General features: G+C 36.0%; 1 protein-coding gene across 4 annotated transcripts in view; it reads right to left on the bottom strand.

Moving 5' to 3' along the window:
* The window catches only part of LOC150097387 (spectrin beta chain-like), a 795,721-nt gene that overhangs the window by 444,081 nt on the left and 327,280 nt on the right, over positions 1-24,360 (bottom strand). For all 4 annotated transcript variants that reach the window (XM_090407783.1, XM_090407784.1, XM_090407785.1 and 1 more), the window contains exons 16-18: positions 24,028-24,105; positions 6,305-6,469; positions 5,904-6,106 (exon numbers count right to left, since the gene is read on the bottom strand). In XM_090407783.1, coding sequence (XP_090263909.1) covers positions 5,904-6,106; positions 6,305-6,469; positions 24,028-24,105 — 446 coding nt within the window. The remainder of the gene's footprint in view (positions 1-5,903; positions 6,107-6,304; positions 6,470-24,027; positions 24,106-24,360) is intronic.

Raw genomic sequence — 24,360 nt, 5'->3', positions numbered from 1 at the left:
CATTATAACTAATTTTTCATTTATACCTTACATCAACTTTACATTATATCTTCTGTAATATTTTGCTTTAAGACCCTTGTAAAACTGAGCTTGATAAGTTATAAAATAACTTCTTGTGCAAGATTTTACAGTATGATAGTAATGAACTCAAATAATGAGCAAAGATTATGGAATACTAACAGAATTATGTGAAAAGAAAGGAATTCCTATGAATTCATTAAGATTAATTTCTTAACAAATTCCTATGAATTCATTAATCCCTTAACGTACCAATTAAAAATCAGAAACTGGTCGTTTTTCTAGCAATTTTTTGGCCGAGTTTTGGGCAAGGGTGATTTGCTGGATCAAATTCATCATTATTTGAAAAATAATGATGAATTTGTGCAAACACAAATAAAATAGCTGATACACGGTGTTGGCAATTTTTCTCGGCTGACAGGAAATAGGCACAAGATTGTCTAGCATCTGTATTTGGTTGTATTTATATGTGAAATCAAAATTCAAAATCAATTTTGGTGCAATAAACAAAAAATATGTCACAGACATCTTTGTATGTTAAGGGGTTAAGAGCAAAGCTAATAATAATGGCAAATATCTGTTGGATTTCTGATTGGAACATGGACTGGTTTTTATTACCAACACCATGTTCCAACATAAAAATGCACACAAATTCACACGGAGAGAAGAGGCAAGGAATAACAAAAGTCTCATTCACTATGTTATTGTTGATAGTGATGTTTTCTCCCTGGTGCAGGACACTAGAGTGTATAGAGGATTTGAAATTGGAAGTGATCACTATTTAGTCTTGAGCAGGACAAAATTGAATTTCATATTGAAAAGAATAACATGTAAGAAAGTTTTAAAGCGAATAAAAGTTGGGCAGCTCTCAGATGTGAACTGTAGACTAAAATACACAAAGATTATTGAAAAAAATGAAGGGGTTTGGAAACAGGAACCATACTTTGGAGATTCAGTGGCAAGCCTTGAAGAACACCCTGATTGATTCAGCCAGAGAGACATGTGGTGAGGTTATCTGCAAGGATAGAAAAATCAAAACTGAATGGTGGACACATGAAGTTAAAGAGGCAGTGAAGGAAAAGAACAAAGCACATCAAAAGTTCCTGGCAAATAAGTCAGCTTGTGCACTTAGAGAATACAGAGACAAATGTAAGAAAGCGAAACTGTGTGTAAAACTAGCTAAACAAAAGTCATGGGAAGACTTTCATAAGAACATAGAAAATAAATATCAAGAAGGTGGAAAGATATTCTGCAGATTGTTCAAGAAGCTTAAAAATGGAGGAAAGAGGACTGTAAAAGGAGTTAGAGATGATAATGGTGACATGAAAACAGGAGAAAAAGATATCTTTGAAGAATGGAGTAATTACTTCGAAAAATTGCTAAATGAAACAAGCAGTAATAGCACAGTGCTAAAAAAACACTCAACAGGCATACAGTCAGGAATACATATCCACACTTGAAGTAGAAAAAGCCATCAAAAGCTTGAAATGTGGAAAGGCAGCTGGAGTAGATGATATTCGACCAGAAATGCTGAAGTATGGTGGTATAAAAGTCTTACAGTGGCTGCACTGCAGGATTAGTTCAGAAGGCCTGTCCAGGCCTTCTGAACTAATCCTGCATTGGAGTAAGTACTCCTGATTGGAGTAAAGCTCTCATAGTATCCATATATAAAAAGGGAAATAAAACTGAATGTGAGAATTACAGAGGTATTTCCCTACTGAGTGTTCCTAGCAAGATCTATGCAAGTATACTTGAGAAACAGTTGAGAAGAATTGGGGAAGAAAAGCTTGGTGAAGAACAAGCTGGATTCAGGCCAAATAGAGGCTGTCAGGATCAGATCTTCACTTTACGACATATAGTGGAGAAATCATGGGAGTATAACAAAGATCTGTATTTAAGTTTTGTCGATCTGGAAAAGGCATATGACAAGGTGCCAAGAGAGAAGCTATGCAATACACTACAGTTATATAGTGTCAATGGGGCATTATATCAAGCAATACTTAGTCTTTATTTGAGTTGTAAGTCAGCAGTTAGAATTGAAAGAAGTACAGGAAGATGGTTTAATGTTAAATCCGGTGTGAGACAAGGATGTACATTATTCCCTCTGTTATTCATTATCTATATGGATCACATTATGAAGGAAAATGGTATTAAACATGATATCAGAATTGGAGATGTTAATGTCAGCTCTTTGCTTTATGCGGATGATGTTATACTTCTAAATAAATCCGCTACAAGTCTGCAAGATTCTCTGACTAAATTGAATAGCTGTTGTAATAGATATGGTATGAAGGTCAGCAATAAAAAGACAAAGACAATGAAAATAGGCAGAATCATTGAAAATGTCAACTGTGTTGTGAATGGAGAACCTGTGGAACAAGTAAAACATTTCAGCCACTTAGGCACAATTTTTACTGAAGATGGTAAATTAAATATGGAAATAGACAACACAATCAACAAAGCTGGTATGGTAGGAAAGCAAGTGAATAAATTCATATGGAGTAAGAGAGAAATTAGTCGTAACACTAAATTAGCTGTATACAGGACGGTGTTCAAACCAGTTTTAACTTGTGGATCTGAGAGCTGGGTCAGAAGTAAAACACTTGACCAAAGACTAGAGATCACAGATATGAGAGTGATTATAGGCATGAACAGATAGCATCAATGGCAGTATCATATTAAAAATGAGGATATTAGGAAAGAACTTGACATTGTCAACATCCAGGAATGCGTTAGCAGAGCTAATCTCAGGTGGTTTGGTCACTTAAACAGAATGGGCGAAGAAAGATTAGCAAAAGAAGTGTTCTCTGCCAGGTTGGCAGGAAAACGACCCAGAGGAAGATCAAGATATGGGTGGATTGATACAATACAAAGTGCCTTAGACAATAGAAATATAAGATCCGATAATGTTGGAGTCTTGACAAGTAACAGACTGATTTGGAGGAAAATTGTACATAGGAAGTTAGTAACAATGTAAATTTTTCATGTAATACTATCATATCCTGTACACCATTTGAGGGTACATGTCAGGAATTTGATGATGATGAATTTTTTGGATTGAACTTTTACAGAGGTTGTAAATATAGTAAATATAATAATACTACACGTTCCGATACTGATTGTAAACCCATACGAGTATCTGGCAAAAACGAGTAACACTGAATTTGTTCATAAAGATATCAAGTTAGTATAAATATTCAAGGTTGTAAAGTTTGTGTAAATACAGGAGTGATATTGTAAAAATAGCCAAGTGTTGAAGTAGTATACATTGTAGTTATAATAATTTATTTAAAATAAAGAGCCAATAGGCTTCATTTCGGTGATGTAAACATTATTTAAATTAAGGAAATATTAAATCCCACATTGTTTTAAAACCGAATAAGAAACTCAAAGATCGGAATCAAAGAGTTTCATGCCGAATATAGTAACTATAAAAGTATTGGCGACTACTAGCGTAAGCTAAAGCACGTAGTTCAAGTACGTAGTACAAACTAGGGCAACTCGTAGCAAAGGTGGGTAAGGCTCTGATCGCTATTCTTAGTATTTCCCATAATGTAAAACACATCTCCTAGGAGATATATGATGTTATACATTATGATGGGAGGTTACTACCCAGACCGGTTTCGATCTTTGAGATCTCATCAGTGAGTAGCTAGACCAAGTATAATACTAAAGGTACCTCCCACCATAATGTATAACATCATATATCTCATAAGAGATGTGTTTTACATAATGGGAAATACTAAGAATAGCGATCATAGCTTTACCCACCTTTGCTATGAGTTGCCCTAGTTTGTACTACATACTTGAACTATGTGCTTTAGCTTACATTAGTAATTGCCGATACTTTTTATAGTTACTATATTCGGCATGAAACTCTTTGATTCCGATCTTTAAGTTTTTTATTCAGTGTTAAAACAAAGCGGGATTTAATATCCCCATAATTTAAATAGTAATTATAATATATTGTAAGTATATATGTCTGGGACTTGAAAGCAAACAATAGCACTGAAGGTCATATGAACAAGGATGTTTTCCTGCCTACATCGAAGGTCAAGATTGCCGACATCAGAGTGATTACAGGATGTTCGGGGGTCTCCGACCCTGAAACACAGAACTCCCAAAAAAACATATATAGGAGGTCTGAAGAACAGGATTCTCTCTCGCTTTCTCATAGTCCTCTAGCTGTAGTCCATAGGTCCAATTGGACTCATCAGTATGCAACCCGTGGGAAATGGGGGAGCACAGGAGAAGCATTGAAAGTTTCCGTGATGTGTAGCAAGTAAGGAAACTTGCCTCGTGCACTGAAAGCAGAACGGCTTTGTTCAACCTAGTCCCTTCGGCAAAGATGTCCCGCTGTTCCCACAAGTGAATTACAGAAGGATGGCTACTAAGCACCGAACGAGGAAATCCAGTCAGCAAAAACAACAAAGGATCTCATGTGCTGATAGGACTATATGTGTTACTAAGGACCTGTGAGTAGATTTTTTGTATTAATAGTTAAGTGCAGAAGGAGATAATGAGTCCACTGGAGATAGTGTTACTAGGCTAATAATATTGTCATAGTTGGCAAGGTTTGAAATCGAATGTTAGCATAACATAAGTTAGGAATAGTGACAGCCAGATTTGTAGAATATGAGAATCTCCTCTCACTGTAAATGGCAAGCTTAATAATGTTAGACAGTAATTAAAATTCAAGATAAGATTAATAGAGAAGTTGTTTGAAAAGTGTATAATAGTGTAGAATTATCTTAATTTACAATAAATGTGTTTTGTTCACTTAATTGAGACTATCGCCTGATCTTTGTACAATGCACTGCCTTGCAAAAACTCCGAACCTGTATGCTAAGAATTTGGGGAATTGCAATGACTGTTAATTACAGCAGTTGCAATTAGACCACGTTGCAATAAGTCATTGCAAACAGCCCACAATTAGATTCGGCTATATCCTAAAGGTGCTATGACATATCTCCAATGCTTTATGTGAAGAACTCAGGTGCTACAGTCATAAATAAAATAAATTTTCCTTATTTCTTGTAGCATAGGAGATAGTTATCTGTACTCATAAATTGGCCTCATTTACAAGCATATTCAGCAGCAGTGTCACCGTTTTGTAGGAACTTTAAAGTTTAAGTGGTAAGAAAAAGGGATAGAAGAATTATTTTAAGAAGGAACATCAACTTAACTAAGTTCATGTGATATGACTATTAATCAGCGTATAGCTAGGACACAGTTTAATAAGTTAAAAGGGCCACACGATAAATAAGACACACAAGAACAAAACAAAGGGCATAGATCAAAAGGGAAGAAGCAAAAGGAGAACACACATACTCAAATAACAAATATACAGAGATATAACAGCATATTCCTGAATATCATGGATACCAAAAAAGTATACGTCCTCTGATAGCATCACCTGAGTTGAAAACTTTTGATCCAGAATCAACACCATCCTATACAATTTTAAGAAATATTAGTAAAACTTGACACGGGAGCTCAATAATTTATGTACAAATAGAAAAAAAAAAATTATCTAATGTTTACATAGTTTGCAAACACAATTTACCACCTCACAAATAAGTGCAGCATGTGAAAATGTAACTTATTCTGTTGCTCTCACCCCCACCCCCACACACACACACCAAGTTCAAAAGAACATGCTGTGTCAAATGCAGAACATTTCAAGGTAGTGGCACACATTTTACCAGTGACCTAATAAAAGTAGAATCACTGTTGTTAAGGAAACATTAGATTACACTGCATCCATCAAAAAGAAAACTATATAGAAAAAGAGATTCTTTTGAAAAAGAATTAAGATAATTCTTGTTTTGAATAATAAAAGTAATATCATATGTATGCAAGTTATTACCTAAAGTGATACTAACTTTTGATTTAGCTGATTCTGCTTGGCTAATATATCCTCAGAATTTGTATGTTCAACATGTAAAAGTTGGCGAGCTAACTGATTGACAACTGCAACTCGTGAGGCATTGGCATTCATTTCTTGTTCAAATCCTTCAAAGCGGTGTTTCATTACTTCAATGTCTTCCATATCTCTGCTCATCACCATTGTTTCCAACATTTTTTCCTAACATGATGAAAGAAATTACTAGCAAATATAAAAATAACTATACATATTTAACAATATTAAATTATATTTTGTAGAAAAGAAAAATATTATTTGCAAAAAAAATTCAACTGATTCTAATACACTACTGTTTAAAAAGCAAAATAATTACACAATAATACAACAGTATAGTATTCAAAAATTAACAAAGATACTTACTTTCTCTTCAATCCACTGTTCCACACCATCTGCCTCATTAAATAATTTATAAAGAGAAAGGGCATCTAAAAGACGCTGCTTGCGAAGTTTTGCCAATTCTAAAAGATCTTTATAGCGTCTATCAATACTGGAAAGTCGTTCCAGAACTTCAGGTGCTTCACGGTCCTGTAATTATAACCACCAGAATGATCGGTTGGTTGATTTGAGGTTTTATGGCATGAGGACAGATAAGGTCATACTGCAAAATGATACAGGTTATAGCAGTACACTGGGAATGAATTAATAAATAATTATAAGGAGATAAATGAATAAGATAAATGTACAAAGTGTTGATAAGTATCTGCATATAAAAGGTATTAATAAAGAGTTATAAGAAGAGAAAGAATATGTACAAAAAATAGAGCACCTATATATTAAAGGTATTAAGAAATAGTTATAAGAAGATAAATGAGTAAATAAAATGCATATCTCCAATGCCTTTAATATATTAAAGGTATTAAGAAACAGTTATAAGAAGATAAATGAGTAAATAAAATGCACATCTCCAATGCAGTATATACATATAAACAAAGTCATAATCAAATGTGTTTGAATAAATTAATTCTTCATAAAAATTTTAAAACATCATTCTATTTGTCCTAGTCTGATAAAATCTAGCAGTATAGGGCTCACCCAACTAAGTAAAAATGTCATTGCACTCTTGTGAGAAGTGCAGGCGCTCCACCAGAATATGACTACTAATTGCATGACAGGTGTTGCATTTTGTGAACCATCTACTTTTGTAGATTACCAAAGCTTAATGAAAGTTTAATCTAATGCAATTTGTTTGTCAGTGCTTCCTGCCAATGGGCAATTAACTTTGATTTTAAAAATTGTTTGTAGTCAGCAAATGGTATGTCAAAAAAAAGTATGTGCAATTCTGCAATATCATTTCTCTTAATTTCAGTGTGGCTGGGAATCCAACACAGCCAAACACTAAAATCAAGGGTCTTTTACTTTGTACAAAAGTTGTCACACCTCACCAAGCAGTGGATATGGATTAAACACCAGAGAGGAGATAGCATATAAAAAAACTCAGTCAGTATAAATTACACATTTTTGGTAGGAGTTTTCTTTTATATGCAGCAGTGCAAGCTGAATGGCATATAAAATTATGGCAATCAAGTTGGATCTGGTTGGATATAGTAGTATTAGGAAACACAGCAGTACAGCCAATCGAGATCTCTGATCCTGAACCATCAGTATAGTTGGGCAAGAAATCGAAGTGGGCTGTTCTGTGTGCATTGAACAATTCAAGACAGACAGATGAGGGTGTATGAGACTTCTGTAGTTGACACAGTGAGAGGTTGTATGATGTGATGCAAGCCTTCCATGGAGGAATTCTGTTTTGTATGGTGCGAGTAATTTTGGAAACATTCAGGCTAATAGCTTCCATAGCCTCTTTAATGCACATACCAAAAGGATGAATGGCAGTCAGGCAAGCATAATATCATTGGGACCTCCCAATGTAGAGAGACTAGTCTGTGTAGGATCATCTGGAAGGGACTTTATCTTTAGGGCATAATAAAAACACAAATATCTTCTACTAAGTGATAGAGGGAGATTCATTAGATTCAACATAAAGACTTTGAATGGGTGATGTACAAAAAGCACTGGCAGCTATTCTGATACCCTGATCATGGATAGGGTCCAAACACCTGTGTGCTCTACTTTGCTGAACCGTAAACCCAGGATCTGTAATAGTTTCTCGTAATCATAAACTATGACCATACAAGTGTGCAATAAATGCAGAGCAAGGAACATTGATCAGTACCCTGTTTTGTGGAGCAGCGGTTCTTAACCTGGGTGCTGTGAATGCTGAGGGGGCAATAAGCATTATAATACTAATATAATATAATAATACAAATATAATAAAAGCAAAAAAATTCTGTATATTTAATCTAGCAGCCCTATTTATATTTTGTTTGGCAACACATTCAGAATACTGTATATTTGGCAATACTGTTCAAATTTATTCGCTACTTATTTTTTTGAATTTTTACATTGAAAGTTAAGTAATTGCGCTACTTTTTGGTCTGAATTTTCTACATTGAAAATAATTAATTTGGGCTATTTTTTTTTTAGAAGAGTCCGCTACTTTCATAAGCTTTATCTGCTACTTTTCCTATCACCTATCTGACAACCCTGGTTTGCAAATTAAATCTAGCCTGTGGTATCGTGTGGCACACTTCATTGATATTGTGTAGCATTGTAGCCCATTAAAATGAGTGGGGAAAAAAAGTATCATCAATATTCAAGTGAATATTAAAAATATGGAGTTATTCTGTCTATAAATAATGAGAAGTTACAAATGTGCTTAATATGTGAAAAAAACTTTCTCAAATGAAGGAATGGAGACTTCAAGAATAATTGAGCACTTAAAAACAAAGCATCCAAATAAAGCAAATAAGGATGTGGAGTACTTTCGCAAATTAAAGACTAAATTTAAGACTTGTCCTTGACTTAAAAGGTTGGTTGCAAAACAAAGTAACCAACAAGAGAAGGGACTTTTTGTATCTTGCAATCTTTTAAAATTAATTGCCAAATGCGGAAAGCCACATACTATTATCGAAACCTCATTTAACTGGCAATAAATGAACTTTTAGATACGATGATTTGACAAGGTAAAAGTAACGTGACGTCGTCAATTCCTCTCAGCAATAATTCAGTATCAAGAAGAATTGACAAAATGGCAAAGGACACTGAAAAAACTTTATGATTTAAAAACCATATAATTTTCTTTGCAACTCCAAGAGACAATTTTATGAAAACAAAGCTTTGTTAATGGCCTATGTGAGTTATATAATTAATGAAGAAATAACGAAGAAAAAGAGTTTCTATTTGCTGAACAACAGAAAATTGAAAACAAAAAGTTCTACAACTTTTAAGGTTATTAAAGACTTTTTTAATGCTAAAAACATTCCTCTCACAAATATTATTGCATGTGCAACTGATGGAGCACAAGCTATGATTAGTAGTCGTCACTGTGGATTTATAGCACATTTAAAAGAATCAGTTCCAAATATCTCTACAGTTCACTGCATTCTTCATAGACAGCACTTAACTGCAGCAGTAAACTACATGAGACTTTGGATGATGTTATTAAAGCAGTGAAGAAAATAAAAGCCCAGTCATTGAATACCCATATTTTTTGGGAACTCTGCCACGAAAATGAAGAAGAATTTGAGCGTCTTTTGCTTCACACTGAAGTTAGATGGCTCGCAAATGGAAACTGTCTGTGGCGCTTTAATGATCTCTACAATACTGTTTTGGAACTTCTTAATTCAAGTGATGAGAACATGTGTAAAGTTCTAAAAAAGGAAAAGGTTAATATTGCATATCTTTCCGATATTTTCACCAAATTAAATGAGGGTTAATATCAAATTGCAGGAAGCAGCATGAATCTTATTACAGCAAAGGAATTATAAATGCTTTTGTCAGCAAATTAACATTCAGCAAGCAGAGAATTGCAAGACGAGATTTTCTGCAGTTCCCAAGTCCACCAACAATAGATGATTTAATATTAGTTACAGATTCAGATTGTTAATGTTCCCATCTTCTAACACTGAAAGGTGACTTGATGATCAGATTTAAAGACTTTGATGGACATAAAATACCCGATTGGGTCATAAATCCATTTCTTTCTGATGGCACTTCTGTTCATCCCAATTTGTGTGAAGAATTTATTGACTTAAAAAATAATTTTGAAGCTCAAGTATAATTTCAAAGCATGGATATGAAAGACTCTGACCAAACATGTAATGCACGTATCCTCGTCTTTGGCAAGAAATAAAATTAATGCTCATTGCTTTTCCTTCTTCATACTTGTTCGAGAAAGGACTGAGCATCGTGTTGCTATTGTTAGCTAAGCAGCAAAATAGACTGCAAATAAGTGAAAAAGGAGACTTGAGACTTCATTTATCAAACACTGAACCTGATATTGAAAAATTAGCAGTATTTCATCAGGTTGAGGGTAGCCATCTTTTTTAAGAAAAATTAATTTGTATCGAAGTAATTATTTTTTAATTAACTATCAGCTCAAATATGTTGAGGGTAATTTAGGTTTGCCTAATAATATATTATAATTATCTTATTGAGTCATTAACCTAGTGTAAAACTGATCAGGGGGACACCAGGCCATACAAATAGTTGAAAGGGGGCACCAGGCAAAAAAAAGGTAAAGAACCACTTGAATGCCTTTATGACTTATCCCCAAAGATGATGAATGTGTGTAAAGAATTTGGAAGTTTCTTCCACCTTAGTATCACCACCTCTGGGTCTGGCTCCAGCTGACGAGACCTCAATAAAGGTCTAAAGCAGTCTGGGTAGTGGCCCTTCCCTTAATGCATAGTATTATACATGTCTGCAAGGAGATGTGCTTTGCACTATGGGAGATACTAAGACAAGTGATGAGAGCTTAGTCCACCTTTACCATCAGTTGCCTCAGTCCTGAAGATACTTCAGGCACAAACTTTGTTTGCTTACACTTGGATAAAAGATTAAACTAAATTTATTATAGTGTGTAGAGAATGTTAGCTTTCTGTGAAAGATGAGTCGCTAGAACTTGGGTGCTACTGGGATAATAGTTTAAGCCATCTTAAATCAGGTTTGGGGTGAAGAGTGCATTTCTGGCAGAAGTGTACACAAACAGATTTTTCTGCAGACAATCTGAAACCTTGGCAAAGAGTGCATGAAGAGACATGATCAATGGCTTGTTGAAGTTGTCTTTCAATGATCCTCATATTTCAGGAATGACAGTAAATTGTGAGGTCATCAACATAAAGGCAACTGCCGAGAGTGGGAGGAAGCTGTTCAAGTAACTGAGTTCAGAAAGACTCTTATTATTTTTAAAAGAAAGACTTATTTTTAAATAAAATTTATTCAACTGGTATCCCCCAATAGAATGAAAAAAAAAGCAATTGTGATTCCTATCTTTAAAAAAGGTAATAGAGATGACCCTAAAAACTATAGAGGTATCAGTATACTAAATTCCTGTTACAAAATATATAGCAGAATCTTAAATAGCAAACTAATGAAATATTCTGATTTAGAAAAGGACGATCATATATAGACCCGGCCTTTTGCCTAAAATTAATAATAGAGAAAAGAAGAGAATACAATTTAGAAACACATATTGCATTTATTGACTTTGAAAAAGCATTTGACAAAGTTAAAAGAAACATATTATTTAACTTATTAAAAGAAAGACAAATACCAAATAATATCCTAAAAGCTATCACAAGTATATATATGAAAATAATCAAATACAAATAAGATTAAATCACGAGCTATCATATACGAGAGAGATAAACCAAGGGGTCTGACAGGGATGTCCTCTCTCAGCAACTCTTTTTAATATCTACTTAAATGAAATAATAATAAAATGGAGTAAAAATTTACATCAAGGAATAAAACTTTCTCCTATAGTAAACTTAAACACTCTTCTCTTTGCGGACGACCAAATAATAATTACAAATTCTGAAGATAACTTACATAAAGCTATTTTAGATCTAAATAAAATAGCCAAAGATTATGGTATAATAATATCAACAGAAAAATCAAAAACTATGGCCTTTAAAGGGCAAGATCCAGCAAGAACTAAAAGAGTAATAGATAACAAGATCTTAGAACAGATGAATTCATTTAACTACCTAGGATGCATGATCACATATGAAAATGAAAAAGATATAAACATAAAAATTGCAAAATATTTAAAAATAACAGGTGTAATTAACTCTATATTTAAACCAAACCTAGTTCAAAAACAAATCAGACCAAAAGTATACAATACATTAGCCCTACCAGTCTTAATATATGGAAGTGAAATCTGGACAATAAAACAAAAAAACAAACAAAGATTAACAACAGCAGAAATGAAGTTTATGAGAAAAACTGCAAAGTATACCTTATTTGATCACAAAAGAAACGAAGATATTATGAAAGAATTAAACCAAGAACCAGTAATTGAAAAAATTAAAAAATATAAACATAGATGGATGGAACACGTTCAAAGAATGAAAACAGAAAGATTACCAAAACAAGCCTTAAAGTACAAGCCATTAGGAAAAAGAAAACCAGGTGTCTTCTTAAACGATTCAACGATGACTTCTAAAGCAGGAACAGGCCAGGCTAGGCCTAAATCCTTGATATGCATGATGATGATCAACATAAAGGCCGAGAGTGGGAGGAAGCTGTTCAAGTAACTGAGTTCACTTTAATAGTGAAGAGGGTCAACACTTATAAGAGAACCTAAGGAATGTCCTCTTCTTGATGATATGGTTGAGGTAATGTAAATTTACACTTAAAAGACTAGAATCAATAGAAACTTTTTAATAAAAACAGGCAGGTGTCCCTTACCAAGATTAAACAGGTCTTTTGATATGCCATTTTCCCAGTCTATGTCATAAGCTTTTTTTCACGTCGAAAAATACAGAAACCATACGTTCTTGTTTCAGGAAAGCATCTCTTATACGTGTTTCTAAATGGACCAAATGGTCTAAGTTGATTTTTGTCTACAAAAGTTGCATTGTTTGTTGGAAACAAGTTTGTTACTCTCAGTACCAGAGAAGCCCCATTTATTATTTTTTTCCAAGACCTTGCAAAAACAGCTAGTCAGAGCAATTAAATGATAATTGGTGGAATGTGATGAATCTTGGCCTGGTTTTGGAAGAGCAATGACAACTGGCTTATGTCAAGAGTCTGGTAATTCTACCTCTGTAAATATTCTGTTGTGTAGTAAGAGAAGAAGATTTACAGAAGATGATGGAAGCTGTGTTATTATCCCATAATATATTTTATCAAGGCCTACTGCACTAGGATGAGAGAGAAGAAGAGCTCTTTCAAGTTCCTCCTTAACAAATGGCTCTATCTCCTTGGTACAAAAGCTTAGCTACTGTTTCTCTTGTTGCTTTTCAATATTAAAAAAAAAAAAAAATCAGGATATGAAGTAGCCAGCATTTTCTCCAAAAGCGCATATGTGATAACTTTGGGATCAGTAACTGTTACAATCTCACATTGCATTTCATTGCAATATGAGATTATCAACAATATATCCATTATGTTCCAAGCAAACAGATGCTCAGTTGCGTTTCATTAATCGACGATGTAAATTGGATCTAAAATTGTTTTTGACTTTGTCATCTAACATAATGTGCTCTGGCCCAAGCATGTTTAAATGCTATTAAGTTTGTTGTGGTAGAGTATCTACTGAGTATATATCTTCATTGGCTGGTTGGAACTCTGGGTTCTACCAAGGCTATCGTTAGACTGGAAATTGGGATGTTGATTTTGGAATTGCTGAAGTTACTGCATGGGCAATACAATCTGTTACCTACTTCACTGCTCACTTGATAGGTGTTTGGCTAACTGCTTCAGTATTACGTTTTGCAAGATTGGAAAATGTATTCCTATCAGCCTCATCCATTTTTCCACATGGACATTTGCATAGGATGCCATGGTTTTGATTTTGTTAGTATCAGTGCCAATAATCGCTTCTGTATGTTTTCTTTGATATCTCATGTGAGCAGTGAAAAAATGGCAGGAGAGCAGATTGTAAGATTGATTGCAGAATAAGACCAGGTAGGCATATGGAAAACGGTATTTACTCTGTTATTAATAAGGAGAGGTCATGGTTGTTGAGTATTTGCTCAGTGATACAACCTTGTCTATTCATCTTGGCACTACCCTGCAGAGGGTTGCATCCGTAAAATCATCCATTAGGAGTATGGGGTGAGACAGTTGCAATATGAGATTATCAAGTTCCATTTCATTTAGTTCATAACCCATTGGTAAATATACTGAGCATACCATGATAAAAACGCCACATCATATAGTCAAATTGCTACCGTTTCCAGAGCAGCGTTAAGCTGGATGTAATGGAAAGGAGTATGTCTGCCCACAAGACATACTGCTCAGAGCAGAGCAGCAGAGACCATCTCCAGATCTGTCATTGCATACAACAGTGATAATCCTGAAAGTAGGCTGCTTCATTGAGTTTTGAATATTTCCTGCAGACAAAAACAATGTGTTTCTGCAGCAGGAAGTTGATATCATCAATATTCTGGTGAAACACACAACAATTCCATCATAAAAATTTTTCTATTGTTTAAGCTTCATAGACTTGTCTGGTTTCCAGGAGGTTGAGGACTTGCCTGTGAAGAGTTTATAATTCTCATTCAATTTTGGGAAATATGGATGACAATTGTCCATCTCTTCCTTTGGAAAAAAACCCAATATATCATCAGGGTGTCAGGATCACTGAGTAAGTTCAAGTTACTTTCAGTGGATATTGAAGTATCCATCTTTTCTGTGGACGGGTCTGGTGGTTTGTCCTTCAGTGATAAAATTGCCATAATGTTTTCATAAGTGGGTTCTCATCAAATTGAAATATTTTGGGAGTTGTTTCTGGAGTGAGATCATACATTGTGCAAATAATGTGCTCAACAGAGAAGTAGCCACAGTCATAAACTACAAGTATGGTGAAATTATCAGATGGTCGAATAGACATACAATTTTGAGATGCTGTTGACCTTTTCAGATGAGGAAGGCCTCTCCCTATAGGAATGAATGGAGGACTTTGGGAGAGGCCTTCCTCCATCAGTGGACAGAAAATGGATGATGATGATGATATGCTAGCAAACGAGAGAGAGAGAAAGAAGTGCGAGATGATAGACCTTGAAACTTTGGAAGGAAGATGAAGGGGAGGAGATGAAAGGGCATTTGTGGAAGCTGAGAATGAATGCAGTCATCAAGAAGGCATGAGAGCAAGATTTTTTTTTAGATTTTTCTTATAGAACAATGCCTAATAGAATGGTCTTTGGAAGTAGTATGTGAATGAATTGAAAATATGACAATTAGTGTGGTCGCTAGTCCATAAATTCTCAATATGACCTCATAATCTACACTCCAGAGTCCCATTATCATCTCTAGCATTATCCTTTGGCCCTTTTCTATTTACCCACATCATCTAAGAAACCAGAAGACCAAATATGCATGCACAATTGTCCAAATAAGGTAGCAAGGCTTTGTGAAGAAGCAAAAATGCCTTCGTTGTGCTTACATGTCAATTATCCTCTTAGTTGCATTTGTAATTTTCAAAAAAACACTACTGGATATCTCATCACCCCAAAGTGCACAAATTTACATTTACTACCACCAAACTAACAGCCATTTTCAAGTGCTCACAATCAGCATATTCGAATCATTGAAACTTTGATTATGAGACTTTGGTCCCATAATCAATTTTTGATCTAATCACATTCCTGATTACTGTGCCGGCCTAATTATCAGCAAACAACAAATGTATGTCTCCTGTTAAATCCTTCTTAATGTCATTAAATTAAAGATTGAATAATAACAGACCAATGAGGGATGCCTAAGGTACACCGCTGGTTCCTCTAAATCTTGCAGACTCATGCCTTTCCCAAACACCACTTTCTGATATTTTTGTAATTCATCCATCCTGCTTATCCAAGCTAATAATTTAATAATCTAATCATATATCTCCCAACTTATGAAACAGCCTTCCATCCTGTCAAAATGTCAGCAAAGTCCAAATGTAGCATGGTGTATCCAATTACTTCTAACTTAACCATAACATTATTGTAATATGTGACCAAGTTATTCAAACATGACCTTCCCTTAGTAAATGCATGTCATTTATTTGCAAAATATAGATTCTCTGACAAAGTCCATTTCTGTATGTAAGCTCATATTGACTTTACCAAAATGTTCATCACCAAACCAGAGATACATATAAGTCAATATGATGGGTGGAATGTTTGGGTAGTGTGCAGAAAGAAAAGCTGCATGGTGATGTGTGTATATATATATATGTCTCTGAGATAGTGTATTTAGTGGTGTGTCTGCTAGATTGTTATGCCAATATCTAGCTAGAATTTCTAAGAGATCTTTTGTTTACACATGATAGTCTGTTAAGTGTTGTACAGATTCCCCCCATCTTGGGCACAAAAAAAAAATTATATTGGTCTGGCAGGGAGTTCTCATAGCATATAGTAGAAACAGCTGTTGACATCGAAGTGATCAGGATGGTTCATTTGCTGCAATGTAGCTAGGGATTAGTGAAGTCCAAAATGCTCCAGATGAAATTCTTATGGATTAATGATGAATAAGGTACAACCATCATAAGTTACTATGTCTGTGTCAGAGACATAGACTTTGGTCCAATAATCGATTTTTGATCTAATTAGTGCATGAGACAATCAAAGCAAAAAATGTCTATCAGCAATTAAATAGGTGGAAGACAGGGTGTAAAACATGAATACTGCTATATGGCACTTACCTCATAATTGCTGTATGTAAACAGTTTATCAAACATGAGTCCCAAGAATTTGAATCTAGTGGAAGTCAGATTAAAGTTTGTTCTAGGCTGAATTCGGGGTCAGGATGAAGACCATGTATGGGGCAAAAATGCATAGAGTCTGTTTTTGCTGTGAAAATCTAAACCTATTTGCATGCACCAAGATGGTCAACGGCTTGTTACAGCTGTCTTTCTATGATCCTCATATTACATGAATGACAAAAGATGGTAAAGTCAACCACATAAAGGGCATTACTCACAATGGGAGAAACTGTTCGGTTATCAAGTTAACCTTAATTGCAAAAAAAAGAATGATTGTTAAAACTGAACTTCATGAGATTCCATTCAGACTTGAAAGATTTAGTTTGATAAAAAGTTCTTGATGAAGTCTGACAGGTAAAGGATAGTTGCTTTTGAGATGTGGTGCTACAGGAGAGTGTTGAGGATCTCATATACTGAAAAAGAGACAAACAGATTGGTGCCAGAAATGATTGGTAGAATTTTATTACTTTAAACAATACTTTTATATTTTTGAATAATTTCAATTACAATACTTTGAACACAATGAAAGAATGGAAACAGGACCTCAAAACAGTAATAGAAGGCAAAGTCCCTGGTGAAAGAGGAACGAGTAGACCCTCGATGAGATGGAGTGACTGGTCTTCAGAGAGTTGAAGCTTCCAGAAAAGCATACAATAGAACCGAATGGCTAGGACTAGTGTAGTACATCACATAGGAGTGGAGTGACCATATGGCATCTGATGATGTCAAATGGGCTTTCAGATGGATGAAGAGAGGAAGATTCCCTCTGAAACCAAAGGTATGTAGATCTTTCAATATTCTAGTTGCATTTTTGGAAAGCATTTGAAATAGATGCTTTCAGAAGAACTAGCTGATCAGTTGTTGAATAATATTCATGGAAGCCAGACTGCTTTTTGGAAAAAAAGGTTCTCTCAAAAAAGCATAAAACATGAGAGTTAACCATTTTACCCAGAATCTTGTACAAGATTCTGTGTAATCTGGTGAGAGCAATTGGCCAATCTCATAATAGATGTTATCTGGTCCAAAAGCAGTTGGGCAGCATTTAAGCAAAGCAACTCTCATTTATTCTTTTGTGAACAGGCTGCTGTATTCTTCAGTACTGCTTGAAGAGAAAAGATAATTTGCTTTTCTGCTTTGCATTTTTGGGCAAAGAACTTGGGGAGATATAAGAAGATACTGCTGGTGTTTTACCAAAAATCTCCCAAAGTATCAACAATTGCTTTTGGGTCAGCAACTATGCATCCATTATGTTCAAGGATGGAGAGAAAGTAGGTGGTGCATCTAGCCTTCATTTTCCAGATTTGTCCCAGACTTCTGAACTGTTAGTTGCCCTTGTTAGGGAATGTGTATTAGATCCAGGATTCCTTTTGTCTGCGATGATAGATATATCTTGCCCAGGTTCACACAGGGCTGCAAGCAATAAGATTTATTGTTGTGGGGTATCTACAGAAAATACCCCAAGCTTACCTCTGTGCTTCCTTAGCTGCTGTGCAATCAAAGTTCCATGATGGTTTATGGAAACATGAAACTGACTGATTGTTTTGAGAATATGGTTAGAAAAGCCTCACCTACTCCCAAAAGGGAATAAAAAAAAGTTGTTAGATTTTCTTTTTCTTTTTGAAATAAATAAAATCTCTCTCTCTAACCATTTCAGGGTTCAAATTGCACCTTGGGCATAGACATTTGTAAAAGCACTCTGGACAGGATTGTATAACTCCTTGAGTTTATAAAGGCTTTTCTTAAAAAAAAAAAAAAAAACCTTATCTTCAGTTTTTTTGTCACCTTTATAGATTTCTTTCACCTATACTATAGAAGAGTACTGTAAGAGGAATCTGAAATTCCTTTTACAGTATCCTGTTAGAGGATTCTACAGTATCCATTCCTCCATTTCTAAGTTGTTGTTGTTTTTTTTCAATAGCTGACAGAAGATTTCATGGCCTGAAATTAAGAGTCATCTATATTGTTCCCAAAGTATTCCAGCAACTTTTGGGTAGCTACTTTTCACACAGCTTTTTTACAATTATCTTTACATTTTCTAAGATCTGGTTCTTTTAAAGCTTGTTATGATGCCACGTAATTTAATTAATCAGAATTAGACCACTATCCAGGGAATAAAGGACTCATTGAGGAAGACAATAAATCACCCAAACCAGCTGTCATATTTTCCCATAAATTCATTCATACTAGATGTACTCACTACCCCTAAAGGCAAACTATTCCACTCACTCACTGCTCTATGAGAAAAAATCTAGCTCTTATCTTGACTATGAATAAACTTAACTTCCATGGATGTCCCCATGTTCTCTCCCCACCTTCCACCATATAAGGAAAAATTTCATCAGACGATATCCTATAACACCATTTAACAGTTTATAACCCTCTATCATATCACCTTCTCTTTCTCCTGTTAACTAGACTGTAATCCACATACTCGCAATCTTCTTCTGCAGCTTGTCCCCTTAAGTAGGGTCACTGTTTTTAGTGAGTCTCCTCCACATCCTCCTGTCTTGGACTGTAATCACATCCGAGTTCTTCATCCTCAAATACACCAGCTCCCTCCATCACTTCTTTAGCTGCCCGTGCTTCCTCACCCCCTGCACATCCATCAGCATGACCTTTCTTCCCACATACTCATCCTTCCTCCTCATCATATGATCAAACCATCTCAACCTTGCCTCCCGTATCTTCGCTCCTAAGTTCGTAACTTTCACCATTCCCCTTACATAGCCATTTCTCGGACAATCCTTTTTGGTCACACCACACATCCATCTAAGCATTCTCATCTCCGCTACCTCCATCCTGCTGATGTTATTTTTCCTCAAGGCCATGGTTTCCATAGCATAAGTCATAGCTGGTCTCGCTACTGTCCTGTAGACTTTGCCTTTTAGATTGATCGGCACCCTCTTATCCCACAGCACTCCAGCCATCCTGCTTGTATCCTGCATCCCACTTCCTTCTCAGCCTCTGCATCCTCTTTCACTGAAATTAAGAATCTAAAGTCCCTAACCTTCCTGATGACATTCCCTTCCAGATCTGTCTCTTGGCTGCCATCCACTTTGCAACACATATACTCTGTCTTACTTCTGCTCGGTCTCATACCTTTCTCTCTTCCAGTACTTTCCTCCATCTTTCTAGTATAGTTGCCACTTCTTCTCTTGATTCTGCACACAGCACGATGTCATCTGCATACAACATTGTCCAATGCATGTCTTTTCTCACCTCCTCCGTCACCGCCTCCATCACGATATTAAACAGGAATGGACTTAATGCTGATCCCTGAGGCAAGCCAACTGTCACTTGAAACTTTCTGTCTCTCCCAGGCAGGTCCGAACTCGTCTTCACATTTCTGTACATCTCCTGACAAAACTTGACATATTTCTCTAGTACCTTCTTTTCCCTCGGACACCTCCAGACTTCTTGCCGAGGCAAGAAGTTTGGAGGTGTCTGAGGGAAAAGTATGCTTTTTTTCCAAATCAATAAACACTAAAAATTGTATGCTTTCTCCAGATCAATAAACACCAGATGTAGTTCCCATTGTTACCCTTGAAACTTTTCCATCATTTGCTGTAACCCAAAGATAGCATTTGTCGTTGACTGACCAGGCATGAAGTCAAATTGCTCCTTTGCAATCTCCACCTCCTTCCTGTCTTCCATCAAGAACCCTTTCTAGGATTTTCATTGTGTGGGACATCAACTTTATTCCTCTGTAATTCTTTCAGTCTTGTGCATTCCCTTTACCCTTGTAGACAGGGACAAAAGTAATTTCCATTCACTCCTCAGGTATATTTTCCTACTGGCAAACTTTTATGAACAGGTCTCACAGCAATTCCCTCTTCCTCCAGTGTATTCCATGCCTGAACTGGGATACTGTCAGGGCCCACCAATTTACCATTCTTCATCCTCTTTATGGCCTCCTTCACTTCCACTCTACTTGTTCTGCACCATCCCCTCATAAGGCTGCCCATCTACTCTGCGAGTCCTTGTATTTTCCTCATTCAAAAAGCCCTTCAAAGTATATTCTCCATCTGTTTCTTATATCTACATCCCTCCATAATACTCTTCCTCCAGAGTCATTGATCTGCTTCACATGTAAGATTTCCTTTTATGCCTTATTTCTACATTTTGCCAATCGATAAATTTTTCTCGGCCCTTCCTTTGTTTCTAACTGATCATAAAGATTTTGATGTGCCATGGCCTTCACCTGCACAACAACTCTCTTGGCATCTCACTTTCTCTCTCTGTCCTCTTCCACTCTCGACTCATCCCACTTCTGCTTCGCCTTCCTCTTAGCTGTCACTGCTTCTGGTACATTATTATTCCACCACCAACCCTCCTTCTGCTCTCTAATCTTTCCAGATGTTTCACAAAGCACCCCGATTGCACAGCTCAGAATTGCTTTTGAATTATGTCTCCACTAATCTTGTACACTTTCTGGTCAATCCAAAATCCTGTCTAACACCCTCTCCCTAAAACAGTTCCTCACACTCTCTTCTTTTAAGTGAAACCACTTAATTGTCTTCATCCCATGGCTTCCAAAGGTTCTTATCTTCAACCTTATTTTTAAAGTCAGCACACAGCAGCCAGTGTTGCTGCACCACTTGATCTGTTGGGATTACCTTACAATTTGTTACTTCCTTAAGATGTTTTCTTCTAGTCAAAATGTAGTCAATCTGTGAGCTATTGTTACCACTTCTAAATGTTATCAAACATTCTTCCATCTTGCAGAAAAATGAGTTCACAATTGCCAGCTCAAATGCTATTGCGAAGTCAACAATCCTCTCTACTTCCTGGTTCATCATCCCCACTTCATGGCCACCATGCATTCTTTCACAGTCCCCTATTCTGTCTTCCTACGTGTCTGTTCAAGTCTCCACCGACAATCACCATCTCATTTTCTTCCGGTTCCCTCATTTCTTCATCTAGCACATTCCAGAACTCATCTTTCTCCTCTGCTGTACAGTCAACTTGCAAGGCATATACACATAAGACGACCACTTGCTCTTCTCCAAGACCCAGTTTCATTTGCATGATTCTGTCGCTCCTACCCACTTCCACCCTTTATTCTGCCACACACCACAATTCCGACACCATTTCTTTCCACTTTATTCACTCCAGGGTAGAACAATTTATACCTCTTCCAGCAGTTCCTTTGCATTTTCCCCTTTCCACCTTGTCTCCTGCACACGTAAAATGTCCAACTTCCTCTTCCTCATCATGTCTGCCATCTTTCTTCCCCCCTTCTATTCATGCTTCCAAACATTCAACGTTCCACTTGCAACATTCTTGCCACCCGCTAGGCTCGCCTCTTTAACTGCATTTGTCCTTGATGTGGTAGCCCTCATCCACTTCTCACAGCTATAGGGCGATGTAGCTGTGCATCACCTAAGGGGGTACGCCCTAGCCCTTGTATCACTTTTTTTCAACTCATTTGATCATAGCTAGAACTGGCAGTGATGTTCTACGACCAGATGCCTTTCCTGACATCAACCCTCGTCATTTATCCGGGCTTGGGACTGGCATCTATTGATGCTGGCTTTTCCCTTTCTGTGGTAGAATAAGACGAAATGACATAGCAAAATAGGAAATATTCACCCCCTAGCCCTCAATTACTCTAATAGCATTGGAGAAGAGAAGAAAGAATCAAAGAAAGAAGTGGAGTATCCAGTCTACAGATAACATAAGAGATGTATATTACATGAAGTAAGGCATGGTCCAGCATCAGGTACCTTGGGCTTGCCATGCCCATACTCACTAAAGTGAGCCCTTGAGGCATATACTCGCAATCTGTCCTCATAATCTAAATCCCATAATCTGGATATAATCTTTTTAACTCTTCTTTACATCCTTTCCACAGCTTCTTTATACATTGGAATCCAGGAGACCAAATCTGCACACAATGATCCAGGTGTTGTCTTATCAAAGCCCTATAAAGAGGCAAAATTACTTCCTTATCCTTAGAGTCAAGGTTCGCTTCAACATCACAATTAAACTCTGAATTGTATTTGAAACTTTTGCTATGTGACCATTGAACTTCAAATTCCTATCCTCCAAAATGCCAAGATCCCTTGCCTCCTCAGTTACTAGTAGCATAACCCTGCATAACCATAACATAATATGCCACTGTGCCAAAGTACATAACTTTACACTTACTAACATTAAACTGATAGCATTTTCGTTTGCCCAAATATCAGCAGCATCCATGATTGCCCTGCCTATCTTTACATCATCGGCAAACAATTGCACATCTGATGTTAGACCCTGCCTGATGTCATTAATGTACAGATTGAGCAATAATGGCCCAAGGACTGAAACCTGGAGTACACCACTGGTCACCTTAAATCTGGCAGATTCACACACACACTCTATACCACTTTTTGATATCTGTCTATCAACCATCCCCCCGATCCAAGTCAAGAGTTCATATTCCAATTCCATATTCTCCAATTTATGCAACAGCCTTTCATGTGGTATCCTATCAAATAGGATGTTGGATTTTGCTAAGGCAAAGTCAAAGATTATCATAGAGTGTATCCATTCCCTTTATCCAACTCAGCTGTAACATTGTTATAAAATATGAACAAATTGCTAAAACATGACTTTCCTTTAGTAAACCCATGCTGCTCCTTGCACAGTAGAGTTTGTTTGTCTACCCATTTCAGTATGTAAGTTCTTACCAACTTCTCTAAAATCTTCGCTACCACATCAGAAATACTAATAGGTTAAGTTAGACACATCAGTTTTTGAACCAGCCTTGTAACAATGGAACTATCATACATTTCTTCTATTCCTGTGCTATCATTCCTGAGCTGAGACTCAAGTTACACAAACAGATTTAAACAAAAATATCACCACAGTATATTGCAAGCTAGTTTAAATGTTGATATACTCAATATGTTGGAATGGCTAGAAACAACATTTTCTCAAAAACATCCACAACACAGCTGTCATACTCCAACACAATAAATGCAATTAAGAAAAATTATTATCTTCAATTACCATATCCCAGTGTTTCTCAACGTGTGGAGTACGCTCCACAGGGGGGAAATTTGAATATTTTGGGAGCAATTAGAAAATGTACATGCACATATTTATATTTATATTATACTTTTCAGAACTTGGCTGACTGTTATGCTAGAGGGCGCGCATCAAAATCTTTGAGACATTGAGGTGGAGCATGATCCAAAAAACGTTGAGAAACACTGCTATATCCTTTTAAATATTTCCAGCATATTTAAAATCAGAATACAACCACAGTTCAATAAACAATTTATATTGTATTCACATAACACTTTTATTTTCAAAAAAGTCAATAAAGAAGCTTTACCATTTCACCAAGACTTGATGCTTGTTGGTGTAAGGCATCAATAGTATTGGCATAGTTCTTTAATTCATCTGTAACATCCTATATAAACAATATAACAGAACAAATTAAAATATAAGTTAACATATGGAAAAAAAACTTTTGATGAAAATAAAAACATAGGAAAGCAAATAAAGTTATATATATAAAAAATTATAAAAACTAGTGGAAATGTACTGAAAATGCAACAGTTTCCTGAAGAAAAATAACATAAAAATGTTCAGAAACTAGGTTTCATGTTGCTCCTGATTTAAAACAATAATAAAAAAATAGCAAATCTTGTTGGGAGAAGAACTG

Source organism: Typopeltis vanoorti, chromosome 17 (assembly GCF_054136105.1).
Source record: "Typopeltis vanoorti isolate ZY-2024b chromosome 17, IOZ_Tvanoo_1.0, whole genome shotgun sequence".
Taxonomy (NCBI): domain Eukaryota; kingdom Metazoa; phylum Arthropoda; class Arachnida; order Uropygi; family Thelyphonidae; genus Typopeltis; species Typopeltis vanoorti.
This window is presented reverse-complemented; position numbering and strand designations above follow the sequence as displayed.